This window comes from Neofelis nebulosa, chromosome 16 (assembly GCF_028018385.1).
Source record: "Neofelis nebulosa isolate mNeoNeb1 chromosome 16, mNeoNeb1.pri, whole genome shotgun sequence".
Lineage (NCBI taxonomy): Eukaryota > Metazoa > Chordata > Mammalia > Carnivora > Felidae > Neofelis > Neofelis nebulosa.
The window spans coordinates 61,803,234-61,827,139 of record NC_080797.1 but is presented as its reverse complement, the minus strand read 5'-3'; the positions used below and the strand labels follow the sequence as shown (position 1 = coordinate 61,827,139).

General features: G+C 33.7%; 1 protein-coding gene across 2 annotated transcripts in view; it reads right to left on the bottom strand.

Moving 5' to 3' along the window:
• Positions 1 to 23,906, bottom strand: part of TAOK1 (TAO kinase 1) — a 146,033-nt gene that overhangs the window by 35,154 nt on the left and 86,973 nt on the right. Inside the window, exons 3-12 of one of the 2 annotated variants that reach the window (XM_058703970.1) lie at positions 22,282 to 22,353; positions 19,001 to 19,102; positions 17,901 to 17,946; positions 17,259 to 17,355; positions 14,600 to 14,713; positions 11,631 to 11,722; positions 9,565 to 9,658; positions 7,248 to 7,329; positions 3,583 to 3,750; positions 1,726 to 1,929 (exon numbers count right to left, since the gene is read on the bottom strand). In XM_058703970.1, the coding sequence (XP_058559953.1) occupies positions 1,726 to 1,929; positions 3,583 to 3,750; positions 7,248 to 7,329; positions 9,565 to 9,658; positions 11,631 to 11,722; positions 14,600 to 14,713; positions 17,259 to 17,355; positions 17,901 to 17,946; positions 19,001 to 19,102; positions 22,282 to 22,353 (1,071 nt within the window). Of the gene's footprint in view, positions 1 to 1,725; positions 1,930 to 3,582; positions 3,751 to 7,247; positions 7,330 to 9,564; positions 9,659 to 11,630; positions 11,723 to 14,599; positions 14,714 to 17,258; positions 17,356 to 17,900; positions 17,947 to 19,000; positions 19,103 to 22,281; positions 22,354 to 23,906 lie in introns of those variants that run through there. The other variant, XM_058703972.1, reaches the window with a different exon arrangement.

Sequence of the window (23,906 nt, the reverse complement as noted above, 5' to 3'; positions counted from 1 at the left end):
AAGTAATCAAAAAGTAACTGTAAATATTTTAAGAAATGATGTCTTTCCTTATATATAGCTTAGTTCATTAACTGAAGAGGAAGTAAATTAAGTAGCAACCAACTAATTGTGGGAATAATCTTATTTTACTGCTGATTCTACTGCCTAAGGATGCAAAAATTAAACATGAGTTTGTCCTGAATAATACCACCACTCAACTAAATCATTCCTAAGCACTATTTGTGTGAGTGTAGTAAAAAATATATAAAATTTGCCATTTTAACCATGTTTAGATGTACAATTCAGTGGCAATAATTATATTCTCAATGTTACACAACTACCACCATTTCCAAAACTTTTCCATCACCCCAAATGGAAATTGTATCTATTAACAAAAACTCTCCATTTTATCCTCCACTCAAGTCCCTGGTAGCCACTAATCTACTTTGTGTCTCTACGAATTTGCTTATTCTAGATATTTTATGTAAGTGGAATTATGCAATATTTCCTTTGCATCTGGCTTAATACCCCTTAGTGTTAACATTTCAAGGTTTACTTGTGTTGTAGCATATATCAGAATTTCATTCTTCTTTATAGCCGAATAATATTCCATTGTATGTATATACCATGGTTTATGTATTCGTCTGTTGATGAATACTTGGGTTAGTTCTACCTTTTAGTTCTTGTGCCTAATAAGCTTCTAGGTAATACTATAAGCTGTGAAGTTAAAAAGAAAGTATTCCTATTAGTTACTAATAGTTACTAATTAGTTACTAAAAACAAGTTACCTGACTTTCAAATGTTTTCAAGAAAATTAAAAATTTTGCACTCAAAAGTATGAAGAATAATGTAGCAAAAATCGTATTTCCTTTTTTTCTAAATATAATTTATTGTCAAGTTAGCTAACATACAGTATATACAATGTGCTCTTGGTTTCAGGAGTAGGTTCCCATGATTCATCGCTTACATACAACACCCAGTGCTCATCTCAACAAATGCCCTTCTCAATGCCCATCACCCATTCCCCCCGCCCTGCCCCCTCCTTCAAGCCTTAGTTTGTTCTTTGTATTTAAGTCTCTTATGGTTTGCCTTCCTCTCTGTTTGAAACTATTGTTTTCTCCTTCCCTTCCCCCATGGTCTTCTGCTACATTTCTCAAATCCCACATATGAGTGAAAACATGGTATCTGTCTTTCTCTGACTGACTTATTTCACTTAGCATAATACCCTCCAGTTCCATCCACATTGCTGCAAATGGCAACATTGCCAAGTAGTATTTCTCACTGCCAAGTAGTATTCCATTGTAATATGAACCACATCTTTATTTTAAAGATGTAAACATTACAGACAATGCAAGTCACTTTTGATCATTACCCATTGCAATCCTTTTTCCTACTCCCCAAAGACAACCATTATCATGACTTTCAAGTGTATACTTACTATTTGTAAATATTTTAAATACTTTATTTTTCATGAAACTAACTTCAAATTATATATTACCTAGTGTTTCTATATATGTCTTTCTTCTAAGATTTTTAAAATATTCTTTTTGTATTCTCAAAACAATAGGTTCCCAAATGCAGATATTATACTGGGAATTAACAAGCCTAATGTCACTTTAAAATAAGTTACCGAAAAATGTTCCAAAGTTCTGAAACATCCAAGACAAGCTCCTTATTAAACTAATCAGATAAAGAAAATTATTTACCAAAGCTAAAATTTTTTTTCACTGAAACCCAAATACTCACAGGTTTTAAATGGATGACAGAACTATTAGACATCACTGTGTGGTCTCCCTCCATCATATCTAGCTCACTCTTGTCATCTGAGGCATCTGGAAGACTGTTAACACTACTACTTTGGCTACTGGCACTGATGGACATACTGGGAATAGACTGATTACTTCCAACACTATTCACTGTTCCTGTCCGGCCAACACCATGATCTTGTTCCTAAGGGGAAAAAGCATTAGGTTCAAGTATCTTTATCTCTTTTGAATTGCTACTTACAATCACTTATCACAGTGCTTGGCACACTTAAGAAAGAAAGTTAGAGGTCTATTGTGAGAAATTCCCTGTATTTGCCAAGACCAGGAAGGAAGTTTAGCAGCTGAAAAACAAACAAAATAAAAATGACCAACACCTAAATAACAAAAAGCCCAACCATGTCAAAAATTCAGTTAATCATTTATGGGTTATTTCCACAGTGTAGCATTTTCTCTAATTTGTCACTTTTGAAATCTATTTCTACCACACATCTCATGAGGTATAGAGAAAATTTTGCTCATTTCTCAATAACTCCCATACTTAAAATATGCACCAATCATTTTTAATTTTATAAACAACCCCTTTTAATTATTTTTTAAGGAAGCCTTTTAAGTATATTTTCCTTCCTCAGAATATATTATCTAGCCTATCCTTCTTTCATCAATTTAGTATTAATTCCCATCTATTTTTTGTAAATTAAAAATTATGTATTACCTATACATTTAATCACATTCGTAAGAATGTTTTATGAAGTAACCAGGCAAGCCATGTTATCTGGGCACCAAAATTCTGTAAGATACGCAAAATTTAACACAGACATATGATTATATATATATATCCACAGCCTAAAAGAGATGCTGTTATAGATTTAACTACATTAGAATTTTATTAATTTTACAACTTTACTCAAATATTTCAGATATCTAAAAAAGCTCAAAATAATCTTCTAGTGATCACTGTATGAACTAAAAAACAAAATGAACAACACCAAAACTGTAAGTTAAGAAAGTCTTGTATTGTCTAGTTCGTTAATTATGTAGCACTATTAAAAAAGAAAAAGTAAAGTAAGTAACTATTGCTCCTGGTTTCAGAATGCAAACTGATCTCTCTGAAAAGTAGTAAAAAAGAATCAACAAATTCTGACAGGAACAAAGAAAAATGAAAATATTTAGAGTAAAAAAAGATAGCTCCACAAATATGTAGATTTCCTTGTGAGGAAGTTCTGTAACATTTCTATTGCAAATTTATATTTCCATACCCTACAAAAGGCAACATGGAATGAACTTGGCCTTGAGAGTGAGAGATACGTGAATTTGAACCCATATGAACCTATGAGGAATTAACCACTGAGCTTTGCTTTACTCATCTGTAAAACTGGTACTTTAGAACTGTGCAGATGGAATGAAATTATATAGAACTTCTGATTCAAGTATCCCTGGTGACAGAGCACAACGCTTTGTAATTCTAACGACTTCTGAATGAGTACTGTCAATTTCTAGAGTCTATAATTTCAAATACTTCCAAAAGCATGTCCCATGGAATCAGGTAATAAGGCAAAACAGGGTTCAGCAGCCAAAAAATTTGATGGAGTCTAGATTAAAGTTGAATAAGTTTCTTTAATAAAAGACTTTGCAGAGCTTTATCAGGTCATTGTGTACTACGAAGGGGTTAGGTTTAAAGAATGCAAAACCTTTTTTCCCTCCTGGGATCTTACAGGACCAATATTAAGAAAACACAATCTGGGAACCACTAATATAAAACATTCATGGCAATACTAGGTGCATAAGGAAAGAAGCCAATAAAGAGGGCTCAATATTTGAGTCATTTCTAAGTTATTACCTCTTCTTCTTCCTGTGCTTCTACTGCTGGTCCGTTATGTGCCTCCTGGAAAAGGAGTTTCTTCATCTTTCGATACTGCAGATTGTCCAGCTCTCTTACTGCATCCTTTGTCCTTTGAATGAGATCTATTAACACTGTTTCAGGGCGCTCCCGAAGAACAAACATGTGCTGGATAAAAGCAGAAGGTGAAAGTCAGGTTGAAATTTATATATATTTTTTTAATGCGTACAAATGTACCCCTTTCTCAAACAGTAGTTACTATCCTAATTAATCATAATAGATAATGCATATAATCTATAGCTAACTAATTCTACTACATTTTTGGCTTCTTAATTTACGAAATTGTCTTCTACATACACACACACACACACACACACACACACACTCTATGCATACTTAACTACCTCTGTGCATTTAATAGAAACATGATACCTTTGTTAGCTAAATGAAAATGCAGAGTTGAAATAAACAAAAAGTCCAATTAAACACTAAGAATGAAGTTCAACAGAGCCCTAAATAAAGGCTAAAAAAGGTTTACATATTCTTAGAACCGATTTCATAGAAAAGGCATGTTCAGTTCTGAGCTGTATTAGGTTTCAACAGAAATGATTTTATGGTAAATTATGGTTAAAATAAAAAATGATTTTATAGTAACATAAACTTGGATAGTATGAGTTTCTTTATATGCTGTATAAACAACACTCCATAAAACACTAGCAGTTGATTAAAAGCCATTGTATAGTGATTTTTACCACTAACATTTAATAAATTTAACCTTATCAAATACAGAAAAGTACAAAGAACAATTCTATCATTATCACTGTTACATTTTGATATATTTCTTCAGAAATTTTCTATGTATAAATTTTGATTTATAGAAACACAGCATACAGGGGCGCCTGGGTGGCTCAGTCGGTTAAGCGTCCGACTTCAGCTCAGGTCACGATCTCGCGGTCCGTGAGTTTGAGCCCTGCGTCGGGCTCTGGGCTGATGGCCCAGAGCCTGGAGCCTGCTTCTGATTCTGTGTCTCCCTCTCTCTCTGCCCCTCCCCCGTTCATGCTCTGTCTCTCTCTGTCTCAAAAATAAATAAACGTTAAAAAAAAAATTAAAAAAAAAAAACAAACACAGCATACAGACTGCAGAAAGACACCTTTTGCCTTGAGTTCTGTGAAATGTCCTTGAATTCTTGTAATACTTTTTACCTTTGTTAGTTCAAAAGCATTTCTTCTTTCAAGAATTTTTTTTGCCTTTTGATTTTTTTACTACTCAAAAAACTTCATTTTTTTATTTAGCTTTCTGATTCTGTGCTTATGCCTTCAACACTTTAACGATTTTCTGCTCCTCAACAGGAGAGCACAATTGATCCTGTCCCAAACACATATACCACACCATAGGCCCTGCTGATGTATTTTTCATTTTAGATAATCTCATAAGAACTGTAAGTGTCACAGCATAAACTCCTCAAAGTCAGTCTGGGCACACACCACATGGGGATTTTGGTGCTTTCCCACCCTTCTTTGTATAAAGAAGATTCTATTACCAGGGGTTCAGGACAGCCTAGTTTTGTTAGAACCTATATTGTATGTAGGACAGCCTATGACAGTATGTCAAATGCTGGACCATTCTGAATGCCTAAAGACACCATCCCCAGAAGAGGAAAAAGCTTCTGTAAAGAATTTTAATTATATGATATTTTATTCTACTTTCACTGTCATAAGTATTGTTATTTCAAACTCAAAAACACGAGGCCTATAGATTTTTAATTCTGAGATAGCTTCATACATTAAAATTTTTTTCTATTAGCTCTTTTTATGATGAACTGCAACAGAAATATAATTAGACCAAAGGGAAAGTACCAAATAGATAATTCCTATCATTTTCAGTAAGGCTGTGCCAATACATGCTATGAACTAGCAAAATGAATACTGTATGCAGACTTGGGATCTAACCACCAAATATCCAGGTCTCATCTCATGGGTTGGGTTATCATCACCAAATCACTTCTTTGCCTATAGTATAAGAAGACAGATTCTTTTTCCTGAGCCTTAGAAAGGTTAAGGTATCATGATTTACAATATTCGGTCTTCTTATCCAAAAATAATAAATCTTAAATTTCTAAGTTTAGTAGTTTTCTACATATAAACCTTGCTTATTTAGGGGCACCTGGGTGGCTCAGTCGGTTGGGCATGCAACTTCAGTTCAGGTTATGATCTCACTGCTCGTGGGTTCGAGCCCCGCATCGGGCTCTGTGCTGACAGCTCAGAGCCTAGAGCCTGCTTCCAATTCTGTGTCTCCCTCTCTCTCTGCCCCTCTCCCACTCATGCTCTCTTTCTCCCAAAAATAAATAAATGTTAAATCTTGCTTATTTATCACTAACATAATTTCTAGCTACACTAAGCCTTTTGTTACTATTATAAATACCTATTTACTTAGGCTTTCATTTCTGAGACTATGAATGAACTTACTGCCTCAAATCCCACAAGCATTACTGAAACTATATTGTTCTTCTACATACTGTGGTTCTAAATAATACAATCAAATTTCAGTTTCTTTGTATCTTTGATGTGTGTTAGTGAAAATAAATTAAACCTCTCTGAAATTATAAAACATTCATGTAAAAATGGTCTACTTAAATCTTATAGTGAAAAATCAACAATATCCTTTAGGGGCACAAGAAGATAGTCAAATCCTGCTTTATCTAGATGTTTATCTACTACTGCTTTATCTAGATGTTTTAGGAACTATATTAAGTTCAACAATGTTATTATTGCTATTAATAACATGGCCAACCTCCAAATAAAATAATCAATTTTTGAGAATAAAGAGCATACACTAATCATGTGTTTAAACTAAGTAACCAAACACATTGAAAACTGAATAGAATTTACATGATTCTTAGAATATTTTCATTGCCAAGTTAGAAAAATTATTTCCAAAAAGGAAACAGAAACATGATATGCATTTTTAAGTTTCTTTTAAAAGCTCTTTTCTCCCACAATAATTATACAGATATATTATACACCATTTCTCTTTCTTTCATATTATTTTAATATACAACTGATAAATATATAAAGTGTGGCAGACATAAAACTTAAATCAGAGCACCTGGGTGGCTCAGTTAAGCATCTGACTTCTACTCAGGTTATGATCTCAAGGTTAATGGGTTCGAGTCCTGTATTGGACTTTGTGCTGACAGCTCAGAACCCAGAGCCTGCTTTGGATTCTGTGTCTCCCTCTCTCTGCCCCTGCCCCACTCGCACCCTCTCTCTTTCTCAAAAATAAACATTAAAAATTTTTTTAAAATTAAATCCAAAGTTAAACTTTGTTTTACTAACTTTGAAATATGACATTGTTCCACATGAATTAAAATATGGAGTTATAACTCATGAATATATTCTTGCACTTACAAATGGTCAGTTGGTAGTATTTGGAATATACAACTATATATTCTATTCAGACAAGGTACAGCAGTTAATTAATTTTGGAAAAACAAATGAAAAAACTCTAAGAAAAGTTCCAAAAGAGAAGAGTATATAAAATGAGCATTTTAGTAAAAAATTAGTAGAGCATACTTTATACTGACACAAAATCAAAAAAAGAATAAAACACCTTCTTTAAATTATTTTAATTTCTTAAGGGTAGAAAACAGACCAAGTAAAACTGACCTTTAAAAGTTCCTCTGATGTAGGGCGATCTTGAGGGATTTTCTGGAGGCAAGAATCTACAAAGTTGCGAAAATAATCAGACCTATTGTAAAGGAAAGTATCAAGTGAACATATTGCTATTTCCTTTTAAAACACATCCACAAACCATACAGCATAGTCCCTGTGCAAAGACGACATGCAAATTCATGAAGTATTCCATATTTCTGAGCAATAGGTGTTGTATGTAAGTGTCAAATTACTAAATTCTACACCTGGAACTAATTTTACACTATATGTTAACTGGAATTTAAATAAAAACTTAATTAAAGAAAACATCCACAAATCAAGGCATGTACCTACTGGTGGGAGGGGGAATGGAAAAGGAATTATCAAAAAAAAAAGCAGATAAAATATATTTTATATTTTATATAAATCTATGAAAATCTATTTAAAGCAACCAATGAATCTTTACCATTTTCCAAGGACAAATTTACACAGATTATTTAAAAAATCCTGCTCCCACAAGTTAAGAAACAAAACAAACGAGCAAAGGGGGGCAGAGAGGGAAGGAGTGGGGGGAGGGGGGAGAGAGAGGCTCAAACCAAGAAATGGACTCTTAACTATAGAGAACTGATGGTTGACAAAAGGGGGGTGTGTGGGGGGATGGGTTAAATAAGTGATGAGGATTAAGGAGTGTACTTGTCATGATGAGCCACAGGGTGATGTATGAAATGCTGAATCACTATATTGTACACCTGAAACTTACACAGTATGTTAACTGGAATTTAAATAAAACTTAAAAGAAAATCCTACTCCCACATATTTAAATATCATAACTTGTTCTATATTGAGGCAAAATTAGGGAAGCCAATCTTTCTTCTTTGCATTCAAATTTAAGATAACATTCTTTTCAATTTTTTGTTTCTTTTCTCTAAGCCATCTCTCTTTCTTGTTTGCCTCTTGGATCATCTTCTCTATTGCAATTTTAGAACATCAATCTATTTGTTTTGGAGGGAGCAGTTTTACACCTAAGTATTTAGTATTCCTAAATAAGTGCATAAACTTCCATTAAGCCCAGAAAATCAATTTAGATATTTTGTAAAACATCAAAAGTCTGCAATGTATTTTTAAAAAATGCTTATTGTTCTGAGAGAGAGAAAAAGAGAGGGAGTGAGGATGAGCTGGGGAGGGCAGAAAGGGAGAAAGAATCCCAAGCAGGCTCCATGCTAACATCACAGGGATTGAATGAGGTCACGAACCATGAGCTCGTGACATAACTGACTGAGCCACCCAGGTGCTCTAGAAGTCTGCAACATATTATTATACAATGTTACTGATGAGAGTTCAGTGAGGAAGGTAGTAATAATTACTTAATCAATGTTTGTCTTTCCATATTCACGTAAGATTTTAAATTCCTTGAAGGCAAGAATTCTTTTTTGAATTCCTATGTATCAAAGAGTGTAACGATAGTCTGTGTTCAATATATTTATTACTAACATATACCATGATGGTAAACTCTGCCAGAAGATTCCTTCTACATATCTCTAAATAGGTAACAATGATCCACAAATCTGCCTTAAATATATAATCTTAAAAAAAATAAAGTTTCACTAATTTATGTAACTACTTGCCAATTTAAAAGTATTTAGCATTTCAGATATCTCCCCAGAAGTTTTTAAATGCTAGATATACTTGAATATACTTAGATACATACACTAAAATTTTCTATCAATGATAAAAATTCTAGTTTTCTAAAACTGTCAATCTGTCCTTTATAAAGTTCTTTACATGAATGAGCTAATTTTATCAAATCAAGGAAGCACTAGAACATGGAATAACAAACCATTCTAAATATAAATATCATAGTAACAATTAGAACAATTGCAAAGTTATGAATTATCTGATAATTTTGATAAATCATTTTATCTATGCTTTAAACTTCATAAATTATAAACCATTCCCCCCTAAAATACCACTATAAGTTGTGGCAATCTATGTATTTTAGTTATACTGTTTAAATTAAGCTATTTATTATATAATCAGGGTTATATGTGTTCCAAAAGTTCAAAGAAAAAAATAAAATTTAAAATTTTATAAAAAGCAATACTTTTTGCTTCTCTGTGGCCTCATCTATTCTTTATTTCTGAACTGAGTTACACATATGTTACAAAAAGCAGAATATATAGAGGATAAACATGATGTAAGGGTAAAACAAACCAATTTAATATCTCTTCAAGTAATACACTTTACCTAATTGAATTAAATCATTTTGATAACATTATTTAAAAAGTATTTAATTTATACAATGTTGAGTAATATATGTCCAAGCAATACTCACCATTCATTAGACTGTAATGTAGGGGATTCATTTTGGGCTATGTGATATAAGGCACTCATTGCATTCATATTAAATAAAGGAGGCTTCCTTTCCGCTGTAAAAGAAAGAAAATTTTCCTGTTAAAATATGAGCCTATTAAAAAGAAAAAAATAATAAAATAAAATAAATAAAATAAAATAAAATATGAGCCTGTTATATAGAGGCATGCTTGCAAATACTGTTAAAATTTTTTTTTTTTTTTTTTTTGGAAATAGTCTCAAACTTAGCAAAAAAATTTCCAAGTAGAGCTCAAAGAACCTCTTCTTTTCTTTTTTCTTTTAAAAAAATTTTTTTTAACTTTTATTTATTTTTGAGAGACAGAGCATGAACGAGGGAGGAGCAGAGAGAAAGGGAGACACAGAATCCAAAGAAGGCTCCAGTGTCTGAGCTGTCAGCACAGAGCCCGATGTGGGGTTTGAACCCATGAACTGCGAGATCATGACCTGAGCCAAAGTCAGAGGCTTAACCGACTGAGCCACCCAAGCGCCCCTCAAAGAACTTTTTCAAGTGGGTCAATTTACACTACGTTGCTGGCTTAATACTAAGTTGCTAGCTTAATGCCCTACCACCCCTAAATACTTCAGTGTATACTTCCTATAAATAAGAACATTCCACTAAAGCACCACAATTAAATCAGACCATTAATACTGATACAGGACTATCCTCTAATCCTCAACCCCCATTCAAATTTCAATCAAAGTTCCAATAATGTCCTCTGTAGCAAAAGCAAGCCTTTATCATTTGCATCAAGGAATGGGTGAGTCTTATCTAAATGTTAAATTAACATAAAATTGTTCATAATACCTTCCTATAATCCTTTTAATACCTGTAGTAGTGATGTCACTTCTCATTCTTGATATTGGTAATTTGTGTCTTCTTTTTTTCCTGATCAATCTGGCTAGAGACTTTATTTAATTGATTCTTGCTTTGATTTTTTACATTCTCTTTCTTCTGGTTATTTTGGGTTGAATTTACTCTGTTTCTTTTCTTTCTTTTTTTTTTTTTAAAGTAGGCTCCACACTCAACATGGGGTTTGAATTGATGACCCCAAGATCTAGAGTCGCATGCTCTACTGACTGAGCCAGGTGCACCTTGCTCCTCTTTTTCTAGTCTCTTAAGGTAATAGCTGAAGTCACAACCTTGACAATTTTGAAGTGTACAAGACTCTTGAATGTTCCTCAATTTGAATTTGTCCTATGATTAAATTTGAGTTATACATCTTTGGCAGGAATATCAAGAAGTAAAACATATTTTTATCATTGTTACATTTTCTCAAGAGGTGGTGCATGATTTTGAATGATTCCATTATATCAAGTTTATATATTTATTTTGAGAGTGAGCGAGCACGCACGTGAGCAGGGGAGGGGCAGAGACAGAATCCCAAACAGGCTTTGAGCTGTCAGCACACAGCCCAGTGCGGGGCTCAATCTCATCAACCAGGAGATCATGACCTGAGCCAAGATCAAGAGTCTGACACTTAACCAAGTGAGACACGCAGGTGCCCCTTCCCACTTTTAAATAAAGTTGACTGGAATACTTTTATAAGAAGAAAAAAAAGGAAAGGATATTGGACTGGAAGGGGAGAAGCATGGAGAATCAAGAGCAAGAAGATGGACATCATCATCAATTACAGTGACAGTTCAATTATCTACCTGGCACACTTACACTGGGAATGTTAGGTCCCACCCTGGGAATGATGGCACACTACCTTTATCATAGCTCCCTTTATGGGCAACAGAATAAAATGTGTGCAGAAAATCAAACTGTTACAATATGGCATGAGGTCCAATATCTAACCCTCATACTTAATTCAAAGTAAGAAGTATCCTAGGCAGAGGTAAGTAATTCATAAATGCTTTAGACACTTTCTACCTAAGGTAAATATAGTAATCAGACATATTTTACATGTTTAACAAATACTCATTAAATATTGGACATAGATACCTGAAAATTAGCATCACAGTGCAAAATTACTTTAGGCTTAATTTAACAAAGCAAATATAATATACCTAAGGAACAATGCTTACCTAGTTCAATACATGTTATTCCAAGAGACCATACATCTACTTTGCCATCATACTGTCCTTCATCCATGGCTAAAATTACTTCTGGGGCCATCCTAAAACATAAAATGACATTTAAATTAAAAGCAAAAAAAGGTATACTATTCTTTTTTTTTTAATGTTTATTTATTTATTTAGAGAGAGATAGAGCACAACGAGCAGGGGAGGGGCAGAGAGAGAGGATGAGAGAGAATCTCAAGCAGGCTCCAAGTTGTCATCACAGCTTGTCATCAAGCCGAAATCAAGAGTCTGACACTTAACTGGCTGAGCCACCCAGGTGCCCCAGTATACTATTCTTTAAAAATATAATGACTATCTACATAGAGAACACCTGTGTGAATTCTAGACATTATGTCTGGATGTAAGAATTTTTATAATGAGAAATAAATGCACCACAGGTTGTCAAGTAAATATTTACCATTGCATATATAGTGTGAGACTCACTCTCCCCATTTGTCATGATCATGTAACAGCATCCTAAAGAAAGGATGCCCCAGAGCAGGGCTGCATACTGTAACATTATATAATTCCTGGGCTAGTAAGTCTTAACTCTTTTGATCTCAGGATCCCACTACAAAAGTCTGATTTATGCTTGAAAGATGGAATTTCATCATTGACAATACTGTCAGTTGTTTTCCTTCATGTGACAAGCTCACTCCATGCATTTAAGAAAATATCTGCCACAATAATCAACACCGAATAACAATAGTTTGTCACTCTTCCTTTTAAATAGGAATAGTGCTCCATGATACACGTGGCTAGAGTAGCTCATAACGAAGACATTTACACAATTATCAACCTTACAGGTAGGTGTCTTGGTTATAAAATGGAACATTAATTCATGTTTTCAATTAGACATTTTTTTTAAACTGTATTTTAATGTTTATTTTTGAGAGAGAGCGGGAGAGACAGTGTGAGTGGGGAAGGGCAGAGAGAGAGAGAGAGAGAGGGAGACACAGAATCCAAAGCAGGCTCCAGGCTCTGAGCTTTCAGCACAGAGCCTGAGGCAGAGCTTGAACTCACAAACTGTGAGATCATGACCTGAGCGGAAGTCAGACGCTTACCCGACCGAGCCACCCAGGCGCCCTTAGAGTCTAAACTTTTTTGATGGTACTATACTTCATCTGTTTTTGGTGTTAAGCACAGACTGACCCTTAGAACAGTTGCTAATGTTCAGTAGGATTGTCACCAGACACCCCAGTGTATGTGAGTGTGTGTGTCTGCGTGTAAGTGTAAAGACATCCAAATATGTACCTCGTTACTATGCTCCAAATTCTCTATATACAAATTAACAAGTATGTAAATAAAGTAAATTTTCAATGGTCAATAGAAGAGTGTTTCCAAGGTGTTCTTTAAAATGTTGAAGTAAGTTTGGAAATTACTAAGTTAAGGAGAGCTAAACAGGGTAATTTTGTTTTTTATTTGTAGAACTTTTCAGGGCTTTTTTAGTATCTAATATTCATCATTAATTTCTAAACAGAAGAATCATTAAGAAATATTATTTGCTCACAGAACCCTTTTTTATAGAAGGGAAATAGACTCTATCTAAACTAGAGTTCTACATAAGAAATTTTTGATCATCTAGAGCAGTGGAAGAGTAAAAACTCTTCAAGTTTTTAATTTGTTTACCTCCAATGAATTTATGAAATCTATTTATCCCCTTGTATACTTTTACATTCTCTATATTTTATAATTTAATAGCTACAAAGGATATAATGTGCAGCTTATGTATATACTTTATATTATATATGTGATTTAAAGATATTTAAAACGTGGAGTTAGAGTTGTTTTATTAAACAGCAGTAACAACAACACACTGCTGTGTGGCCAAATTACCAAAGCCAGTCTTCACTGTCCTATCAATTAGTCAAATCAGAATCACTTTCTGTCAAAAAAGTCTGACTTCATTTTCAATGCCAACATGTTAATGTGTCCCTATGACAGCCATCTCAGTTATGAATTTTACACTAGAAAAAAAGAAGGGAGAGAAGATAACTGGGGAGAGAGAAAAAGCAAGGAGTAAAAGGAAGGGGAGGAAGAGGACTCGAAAGGGACAAGGGCTTGCTAAGACTTTGTATCCTGACTCTTCAGTATTTCTGATAATTACTATACATTCTCTCAAATTGTACTTCTGCTATTGCTGTGAGGCTATTACATCCCAGACCAACACATCACTGTAATATTCAGGATGGGTAAGAAGTCCTTCCTTTATAAAGTGAGAGAGGGAGATTTGGAAAGTGGGTGGTAAAGAAAATGTAGTGGACCTAAGACATCACTCTCACCATACACAGAGAACATGTGGGAGTTGAAGATCTGGACAATTATTTCCTTCAAACTTGCTGACATTAATAATGAATTATTTATGGATAAAATAGATGATGCCTAGAATTTGCTTCATAATAACTGGCAGTGGGGGGGGAGGTGGGGAGGAAGGAGAGAGAAATGAGTACATAGGGCAGGACTTTTATTGGGTTGGGTGACTGGTATGTGAGGCTTCATTACACTTTTGTCTACTTTAATGAGTATGTGAAATTCTTCATAATTAAAAATAAAACCAAAAAACTCCAAATCAGCTACCAGCCTTCAGATACTCCTAGTCTGAAGACACAGTAAGTATCAATCTAAAGAACACACAGAAATTTCCACTTAGCATTTCTATCTTCTCCTCACTTGGATTTCATTGAATTTTTTCACTCCCACACCCAAAATATGATGCAGGTTATAATATGGAAGAAAATATCAAGAGGACAAATGAAAAAACAGGAGATCCAAGGGCAGCACTCCAAATCTGTATTTGAAACAAACTAGGTTTAAAGTTAAGATGTCCAAAATAACATTATATTACCAGGAAAAAAATAAGACATCTGAAAAAGTATCACCACACATCGCCTATTTCAATTATGAGGATCAATAGCAAATAGGATTATTCTTACCAATATGGCGTTCCCACAAAAGAATTGGCAGGAGATGCCATGGAAGCTGATCCAAAGTCAGCAAGTTTCACCTGGCCTGGTTCTGTCAGAAGGATATTTCCTGCTTTGATATCTCTGGGTTTAAGGAACACAGAAAATTATTTCTCTTTCCTTCATTAGATTATGTTGAGATGATAAAAATCAAATAAAAGTTTTTAAAATAGGGAAGGAGAAATCAAAATAATTAAGTCCTTGGATAATCTCTCAATTAGGACAAGGAGATGTAAGATCCACATTAGAAAACAAGAAATATGGAAGTAATATAAATATACAGTAACAATTTTCTAAAGAGAACACAAAATGGCAGTAAAAACAAGACAGAAAAATCAAGTAATTAGAGCATAGTTTATATTTGAGTTCCCGTTTATTGTTGCAAATAGTGGTTTTAAAAATGGAATTTAGGGGCGCCTGGGTGGCGCAGTCGGTTAAGCGTCCGACTTCAATCAGGTCACGATCTCGCGGTCCGTGAGTTCGAGCCCCGCGTCGGGCTCTGGGCTGATGGCTCGGAGCCTGGAGCCTGTTTCCGATTCTGTGTCTCCCTCTCTCTCTGCCCCTCCCCCGTTCATGCTCTGTCTCTCTCTGTCCCAAAAATAAATAAAAAACGTTGAAAAAAAAATTTAAAAAAAAAAAAATGGAATTTAATTAGCTGACCACTCCATAATAATATATACTATACATATATAGTATAGTATAGTACAGTATAGTATAATATAATATAATATAATATAATATAATATAATATAATAATATAATTTGAGTACACCATTTAATGAAAGAAAGAAAGAGAAATTTCATACCCAAAATTTTTTTAAAGGTTATTCTTCTCATTTCCAAACCTTAGCATAGTTCTCCTAACTAAACATGAAATGAAAACTGAAGCACACAGATAATATTGTATCCAATGATCCCAAATTTATTTCCAAGCTTACTTTTTAAAGTCAGCAAACATACTGTTCATGCAAAATAAGAAAATTATGAGTATTTATATAATGGGATTATATGTCCAACTGGCACCATAACATACATTTAACCTTTCAAAAAAAATTCCAAGCACTTGTCAATTCTTACTATAGTATTGTAATGGATATAATATTAAATAAATCTTTTTCCTTCCACTTATTTTTTATTTGTTAAAGTTTATTTATTTATTTATTTATTTATTTTTTTAACGTTTATTTATTTTTGAGACAGAGAGAGACAGAGCATGAACGGGGAGGGGCAGAGAGAGAGACACAGAATCGGAAGCAGGCTCCAGGCTCTGAGCCATCAGCCCAGAGCCTGACGCGGGGCTCGAACTCACAGACCGCGAGATCATGACCTGAGCTGAAGTCGGACGCCCAACTGACTGAGCCACCCAGGCGCCCCTAAAGTTTATTTATTTATTTTTGAGATAGCATGCACACGCAGGGGATGGGCAGAGAGAGAGAGGCGAAGGAGAATCCCAAGCAGGCTCTATGCTGTCAGGACATGGGGCTCGGATCCCAAGAAATTGAAGATCATAACCTGAGCCAAAATCAAGAGTTGGACACTTAACCAACTGAGCCACCCCAGTACACCATCCTTCCACTTGTTTTTTGAAAGAGGAGAGGTACTTTGATGTTGATAAGACCTTAGTTTCTAATTCCAACTCTTCCATTCACTTATTTATTAGCATGTGGATTTCTCTTGGACCTTACTATCCTCATCCAAAAAATGGTAAGCCATTTAACTCACAGTGACTCTACTATATAGTTTAATATGTATTGCCTGGCTCACATATATGAAAAAAAAAAGCTAGTTTCCTTCTAAAATAGACAAAACCTAAATCAATGCTAAAAATACATTATAAAAGTTCAGTTTTGTTTTGTTTTTTTTTTGAGACAGCAAGAGTGAGACAGCATGTGAGTGGATAGAAGGACAGAAAGAGAGGTGACAAAGAATCCCAAGCAGACTCCCCAGTGCCAGCACAAGCCCGGTGGTACGATGGAAGCTCGAGCCTGACACGAAGGTGGATGCCACGAACCGTGGGATCATGACCTGGGCCAAAAGAGTCAGATACTTAACTGACTGAGCTACCCAGACTGCCCTAAAATAGTTCGTTTAATCTTAAAGTATTACCCATGATTATGGATTATCAAGGATTAACGCTCAACAGCATAAAGAGTGTTCAGTCTATGTTGTGGGATCAATGGCACAACTCTAGCATTATCAGTTACTGGAAGGACAAAACACCTAGATTTAGTTCTAGTCTAGTTTATTTGGCTTTGTAAGCACTTCGAAAAAAGTAGTCACGAATTGGGGCTTCAATTCCTTTATTTGTAAAATCAAAAAAGGTAAGACTATATAATCCCCAATGTATTTTCCATTTTACAAATTAAATGATGCTACAATTAAATTCCTACCACAATCTATAAAGTGCACATATGTCCGAAAACCCAGTAACACATGCAGACAAAGATAAAAATAAACCTAAAGGGAGATCAAATGTTTGTAGGACAACCTAAAAAACATATGTTTTTAAGATTCTGAAATGCTTTTATTTGGCTACAACCAACACAATTTACAGGGTTAATAAGTTCCAGGGTTGATAAACGCAATAAGCCATTTGCTGCTAATACATAATAATTTTCAAAGTGCTTACCTATGGATCATGGTATGAGAATGTAAGTAGGCTAATCCCTGGAGAGCACCATGTGTAATTGCTGCTATTTCCACTTCTTGTAATGGCTTTTTGTGAACTTCAAATAAAAATTTATTGGAAAATAATTACTATACAGAATATTTTTGTTCAAAAAGATAAACATATCTAATATATGTGGCTATTTTTGAAAACTAACATTTAACAAGAAGATTTACTTCCCAAGACAATAAAACAAGGCTATTGAACTTTATAATTAGTATTACAGTTGTGCTTAGCTGTTAAGTAAACAGTTCACAGCCAATTTTCCCCTAAGCTAACAACATGTAAGAATTAGTTGATTATAAAAACAAAAGTAACAGAAGAGAAGTTCTCCCTTTATTCTCACACATCTTCATTCTGAACAGAAGGAACAGATTAAGCTAAATGACAAAGAAGGAAGAAAAATGCTTGTTACAAAGTCATAATGTAAGAAAACTCACCTAGTTTTGCTACTACAGAATAGTGCATACCATGCTAAGAACCTACAAAAGGCTAAGGTTCTTACTCTTTGTGGAAAGCTTTTATAGTATTTAAGAAAATCATACGGAATTCTCATTTTATTTTGTTAATAATTTTTACCCTTAATAATTAAAGGAAACCTACCTTCCAGTAAATCTGAAGCAGATCCTAAGCAATATTCCATTACCAGCTACATAGGAAGAAAAATTATAAAAGCATTAAATTAGTAAAAAAAGATTCTGTTCGAGATAAAATAAATTCACCAAGGAGATCAAGAACATGGTTTGATGTCAAACACACACTAGTCATCATTTACCTTAAAAAAAAAAATAATTATACATTTAACAATTTGTTAAATGATAGAGTTAAGCCAATGATACATTAATTTTTTTATGCCAACATATAATCACATGTATAAGATGTGTATTTCATTCATACTTACTAACTAAAACTATAAAGGAATATAGTTACTTGTTAGGAATTACTGTTAGGAAATGGAAAACTGTCCTCTGGATCTATATGCACAAAGTTTAGGTTACAGTTTAAATGTTTCTTTAAAGCAAACGCAGAGCACCTCCTGTGGGTCAAGTATCTTATGTACATTAACTAATTTAATCCTCACAGCCACCTTATAAGGTAGGCCCTATTATTACCCTTGGGGATCATTTCTGTTAAAAGAAAATGTGGCCTTTTCCTCTTTAAAGATGCAGTTACTATGCCTATATCACTGCTGGATTACTACTTTGTCACCTCAATGGTAACAAGACAAAATTAATCTCTACCCTTTGTAATAAAGTGTCTCAATTCTCTACAGTTAGTATTATTCAGCCAAGGAATTATAATCAGTTCATTCTTCACCAAGAGTCACTAAGACTTCACCAAGATCTTTGTGGTTAAATAGATTACAATATATTTATGTCAAAAAGGTATGCTAACTTTCATCACTGAATAATAGGATTGTTTTTACAATGTTTGATAAACCATTTGAAAAATGATGCTACTAAAAAATGTCAGAGAGCAGTTTACCATGCACATAAAGGTCAGTTAAATCTCTGTAGTAAACTTGCAAAAGTTCTATTATCTCTTATCGCCAAGGAGTTCTAAGAAAAGCTGCTCTTCCTCTCTCAGAATGAACTAACATTTCAAGGTGTTTTTGCATGGCTTTACACAACCATTTTGAAACATTCTTGAATTAATTCTAAACCAAAACCAACTAAATTATAGCAAGGGGAGAAAACACCTACCCATGCTGTGTGCTCACGTAAATAGCAGCCTTTGTATTCTATACTGTTGGGATGTTTTATTCTTTGTAGAAACTTGACTTCCTTAATAATATCCTGCCATTTCTGTGGGGAGAAAAAAAGGAATAAAAGAAAGAATTATGAAAAGTTGCTTTCCTTTAGAAAGCTATATAAGAAAAAAAGGAATAACTAGAGTAAGCAGGGTTAATGCTTTATTTGTAATATTTAAATATCAAACTAACAAATTTAAAAGAAATCACATTTATATACTTTAAACTCAATTATATAATTTATAAAAGTATTTTATTCAAGGTAGAACAAATTTTAATTTGATAAAATTTATCATCAATGAGTATCATTAAAATTTTACAACCACACACCAAGGATGTTGATAAAAATTACATGCTATATTTAGTGATTTTTCTTCAGTTCAGCTTCCCCTTTCTTATTTGCAGCTTTACTAACATATAATTTACATCTCATAAAGGTGATCTATTCTGTTTCTGGCTTATGTCTTGTACCAAATACTAAGATTGTTTGTTTTTTTTTCTTTTTTTTTTTTTTTTTTTTTTTTTTTTTAATTTTTTTTTTTTCAACGTTTTTAATTTATTTTTGGGACAGAGAGAGACAGAGCATGAACGGGGGAGGGGCAGAGAGAGAGGGAGACACAGAATCGGAAACAGGCTCCAGGCTCCGAGCCATCAGCCCAGAGCCCGACGCGGGGCTCGAACTCACGGACCGCGAGATTGTGACCTGGCTGAAGTCGGACGCTTAACCGACTGCGCCACCCAGGCGCCCCTAAGATTGTTTGTTTTTAAAACTCAAATAATTACTGTTCTATTTAAATTCCTAAATGTATACTTGCTAAATGCTAGCAAACAATTGTTATTATGTAGGAATGTTCACAGAAAAAGTAAGCTGTATGAAAACATTTTCTTACAAATTTTACTTAAGAGCCTTCTTCATTGACAGCTATGAGGAAATACAGATAAATCTTTGGACATAAACTACTCCAAGACAACCTTAGACACTTTCATCATATCCTAAACATACTTACTCTTTTTTAAAAAAATTTTTTTTCAACGTTTTTTATTTATTTTTGGGACAGAGAGAGACAGAGCATGAATGGGGGAGGGGCAGAGAGAGAGGGAGACACAGAATCGTAAACAGGCTCCAGGCTCCGAGCCATCAGCCCAGAGCCTGACGCAGGGCTCGAACTCACGGACCGCGAGATTGTGACCTGGCTGAAGTCGGACGCTTAACCGACTGCGCCACCCAGGTGCCCCCTAAACATACTTACTCTTAAGAAGCAACCAGACAACTCTGAAAAAACAGGTCCTTGGGTCCAAAAATCAAAGAATCTAAGGGTTTAGTAGATGTGGGAAGGAAACTAGGAATCTGCTTTTGGCTCTTGTTCAAGGCTTTCCACTAACAGGCCACATTTCTTAAGGCAGGGAAACTAGCATAAAAGAAAACTTTAAGGAATGTTTTGTACTAAAATTTAAGATCATGTATTTCCTATTTTATTTCACAAGTCCTCAACAAAATACAGTGAAATATGTACAGTGTTTTATATAAAATGTGTATGATACAAGATCTTCAACTCAGAAAATATTTCATGGGCTTTAAATTTCATATTTGAATGCTCTGGAACACAAATTCAGAACACAACAAAGCCTGTATTTGTAAATGGAGAAAAGACTTTCATGAGGACTATTCCTAACATTCTTGAAGGAGTATTAGATGTGAAAAGATGATACACTAAAATGATTCTTTCTTCTAGGTGTAACTAATCAAGCAGACTCCAACACAGTACCAGTCTGCTGTGAAAACTATTTCTGAAGTTGTGCTATAGAAACGGCAAATAAAATTAGACTGAACTTATAAGAAATGTAATTTTTTTAGGAGTTTTAGGAATTTTTAGAAGATTTTTTTTTGGTATCAAAATAATGGAAGAATGAAATAATCAGTAGTGTTACCATACCCATTGTATGATCTTCACAAAACCCTGATTTACCATAAAATAGAGATTCCAAAGGTATAGAAAACCAAAATGTTTAAAAAGTGAAGACTAACTCAGCAATTCCACCTCTGGGCATACACCTGAAATTACGGAAAGCAGAGATTCACAGAAGTATTTGTATATCCAGGTTCACAGCAGCACAATAACTAAGTGGTGGAAGCAACCTAAGTTTCCACTGACAAATGAATGGATGGATAAACAAAATGTGGTCGTTTATACACACATATAGACAACTATCCAACCTTAAAAAGGAAGCAATTCTGACACATATTATAACAAGGATTAACTTTGAGAACGTTATGTTAAGTGAAATAAGCCACTCACAAAAGGGCAAATACTGCATGATTTCACTTATGTGAGACACCTAAAGTAGTCAAATTCCTAGAGACAGAAAGTAGAGTAATGATTTCCAAGGGAAGGAGAGAATGGGGAATTATTGTTTCGTGGGTACAGAATTTCAGTTTTCCAAGATGAAAAGAGTTCTGGAGAAGAATGGCCATGATGACTGTATGACAATGTGAATGTCTTCAATGCCACTGAACTGTACATTTAAAAATGGTTAAAATGTTAAATTTTGTTACATGTATTTTATCGCAATTACAATAACTAAATTTAAAAATTAAAGCCTAAAGGTTCTGTATTTAAAAAACTACATGTTATAAAATGAATTCATATAATAAATAGAATAAATACAATCTGACAAGAACTAATTGAGTAATAGAGAACTAAAGTGGTATCAATGTAGAATCAGTAATTTTATTTTTTTGTTTCTCAAATTATTACACACTGCCCATTTTTCAGACTATACTGCCTGTTGATTATTAAAGTTTGTTTAAAATAAGTCTTACACAATTTCTAAACCACTAAAAAATTATACTCAATATAATTTATTGTTAAATGTATCTTACTCTAGTTTACCTCCTCAGAAACTGGTAATTTCTCTATGATAGAGTTATGTATTAAACCACAGTTTAAAAAAGTAATAAGCTCACTTCAGCAGCACATATACTAAAAAATTAAAAGCAAGGGACACAAGCTGGAAGGCTTTTGGCATGCCACAAATGTCCTGTTTAAGGCTCTAGGCACAATTTTAATGGGTATATTTAGTTTCTGAAAGAAAATTCACTGCGATAGACACTTTATATTTCTACACTTTTCTTTAAGTACATTTTACGTTTTTGAAAGAATTCCCATCTACCCCTAATTTAAACCAGTATGTCATTCTCTAACATACCAGTAAGAATGTATATATTTCACCCACCTCAGTAGACTGCTTCCCACTATAAGACATTTTCTTGATAGCCACCACTTCATTGGTGCGCACATCTCGTGCCTAAAAAAATAAAGGACCGTTGTGAAAATGAACACAATAAATCTGGGCAATTATTTATCTCTCTGAGCATAAAAGCATTTATAAGCTATCATGTCAAAAAGGACATCAAAAGTGCTTTCAAATACCTTAAAAAAATAATAAATATATATGAAAACTTATCAAATTATCCAGGAGCTCATACTTTGGAAAGAAAAATAAAGCAAGTTTATTTTTAGTGATCTACTTGAGAGAAAAAATATAGAAATTTTAATAGTACTATAAACAGAAAGAAAACAAGACTAGTTAGTATATGTAAATCTATGCTAATCGATTTTGAAATCTCAATGAAATGGACAGTTTTCTAGGTGAGAATTAATAAAACTGATCTAAAGAAAAAATGTAAAAAAAAACAATGGTGGCAGATTGAATACCAATTAATTATCTTTAAAATAGCCTTAAGTGGAAAATAGTTTTACCAGGGGAACTTTCCAAGATATAAGTGGGAACAAAGGAAAAGATATCCCATTAGTTTTATGAAGGCAGTATAACCCAATAACTAAAACCTCACAAATAGCACAAAATAGAGTACCAATTTTGTTTGAAAATATAGATAAAAGCTCTAAATAAAATTTAAAAACCAAATATTACATGGCATTAAAAGAAATATTCATTTGGATAAAATATACTACAATCATATAAATGAAAAAGACTCTGATAATAGGAAAACACTTCATCATTTCAATTTTTTTTTAAGTTAAAGTGGAAAAATATTATGTAAATGCTCAATAAATGCTAGAAATGCAGGAAAGGCCGAATGCTAAATGTACTCAGCTGCAGGAAAGGTAAAATTCCTAGAAAACCCAGATGAGAAAGGTAATTCCTCAACATGACAAATCATGTCTATTGTAAACAACTGCTAATCAGAATTCAGGATGCTACAATGATATCACAATTATTTACCATTCTTATGGAACTTCTGAAAAAAGTAATAAAAATGTAACAGAAATACAATTTTTAACTCTTGGAAAGGAAGGCCAAACTCTTACTATATGTATATATACACACACACAGTATTGAGTTCATAAAAGGGTCAAGACCATCTCAAATCACCTGTGGAAGAAATGATCTTCAGTTTAGACTTTAATAAATTCCAAAAGGTCAAAATACTCTAAAATTAATTATGATGACAGCTATAACTCCTATTTACTAAAATCATTGGAATGCACAATTAAAGTTGGTGAACTTATGGTACGTAATTCATGCCTCTAAACTTGTTAAAACAATAAATAGCACATATGTAAATTATACCTCTACAGCATTGCTTTAAAAACTTTTTAAAAAAAGACACTGTTTGGGGGATGCTTGGTGGCTCAGTCGATTAAGTGTCCAACTTCGGCTCAGGTCATGATCTCATGATTCCTAAGTTCAAGCCCTGAATTGGGCTCTGTGCTGACATCTGGGAGCCTGGAGCCTGCTTCGGATTCCGTGTCTCTCTCTCTCTCTCTCAAAAATAAACATTAAAAAAATTTTTTTAAGTTTTTTTAATGGAACTATATGTGGTCTTTTGTGTTTGC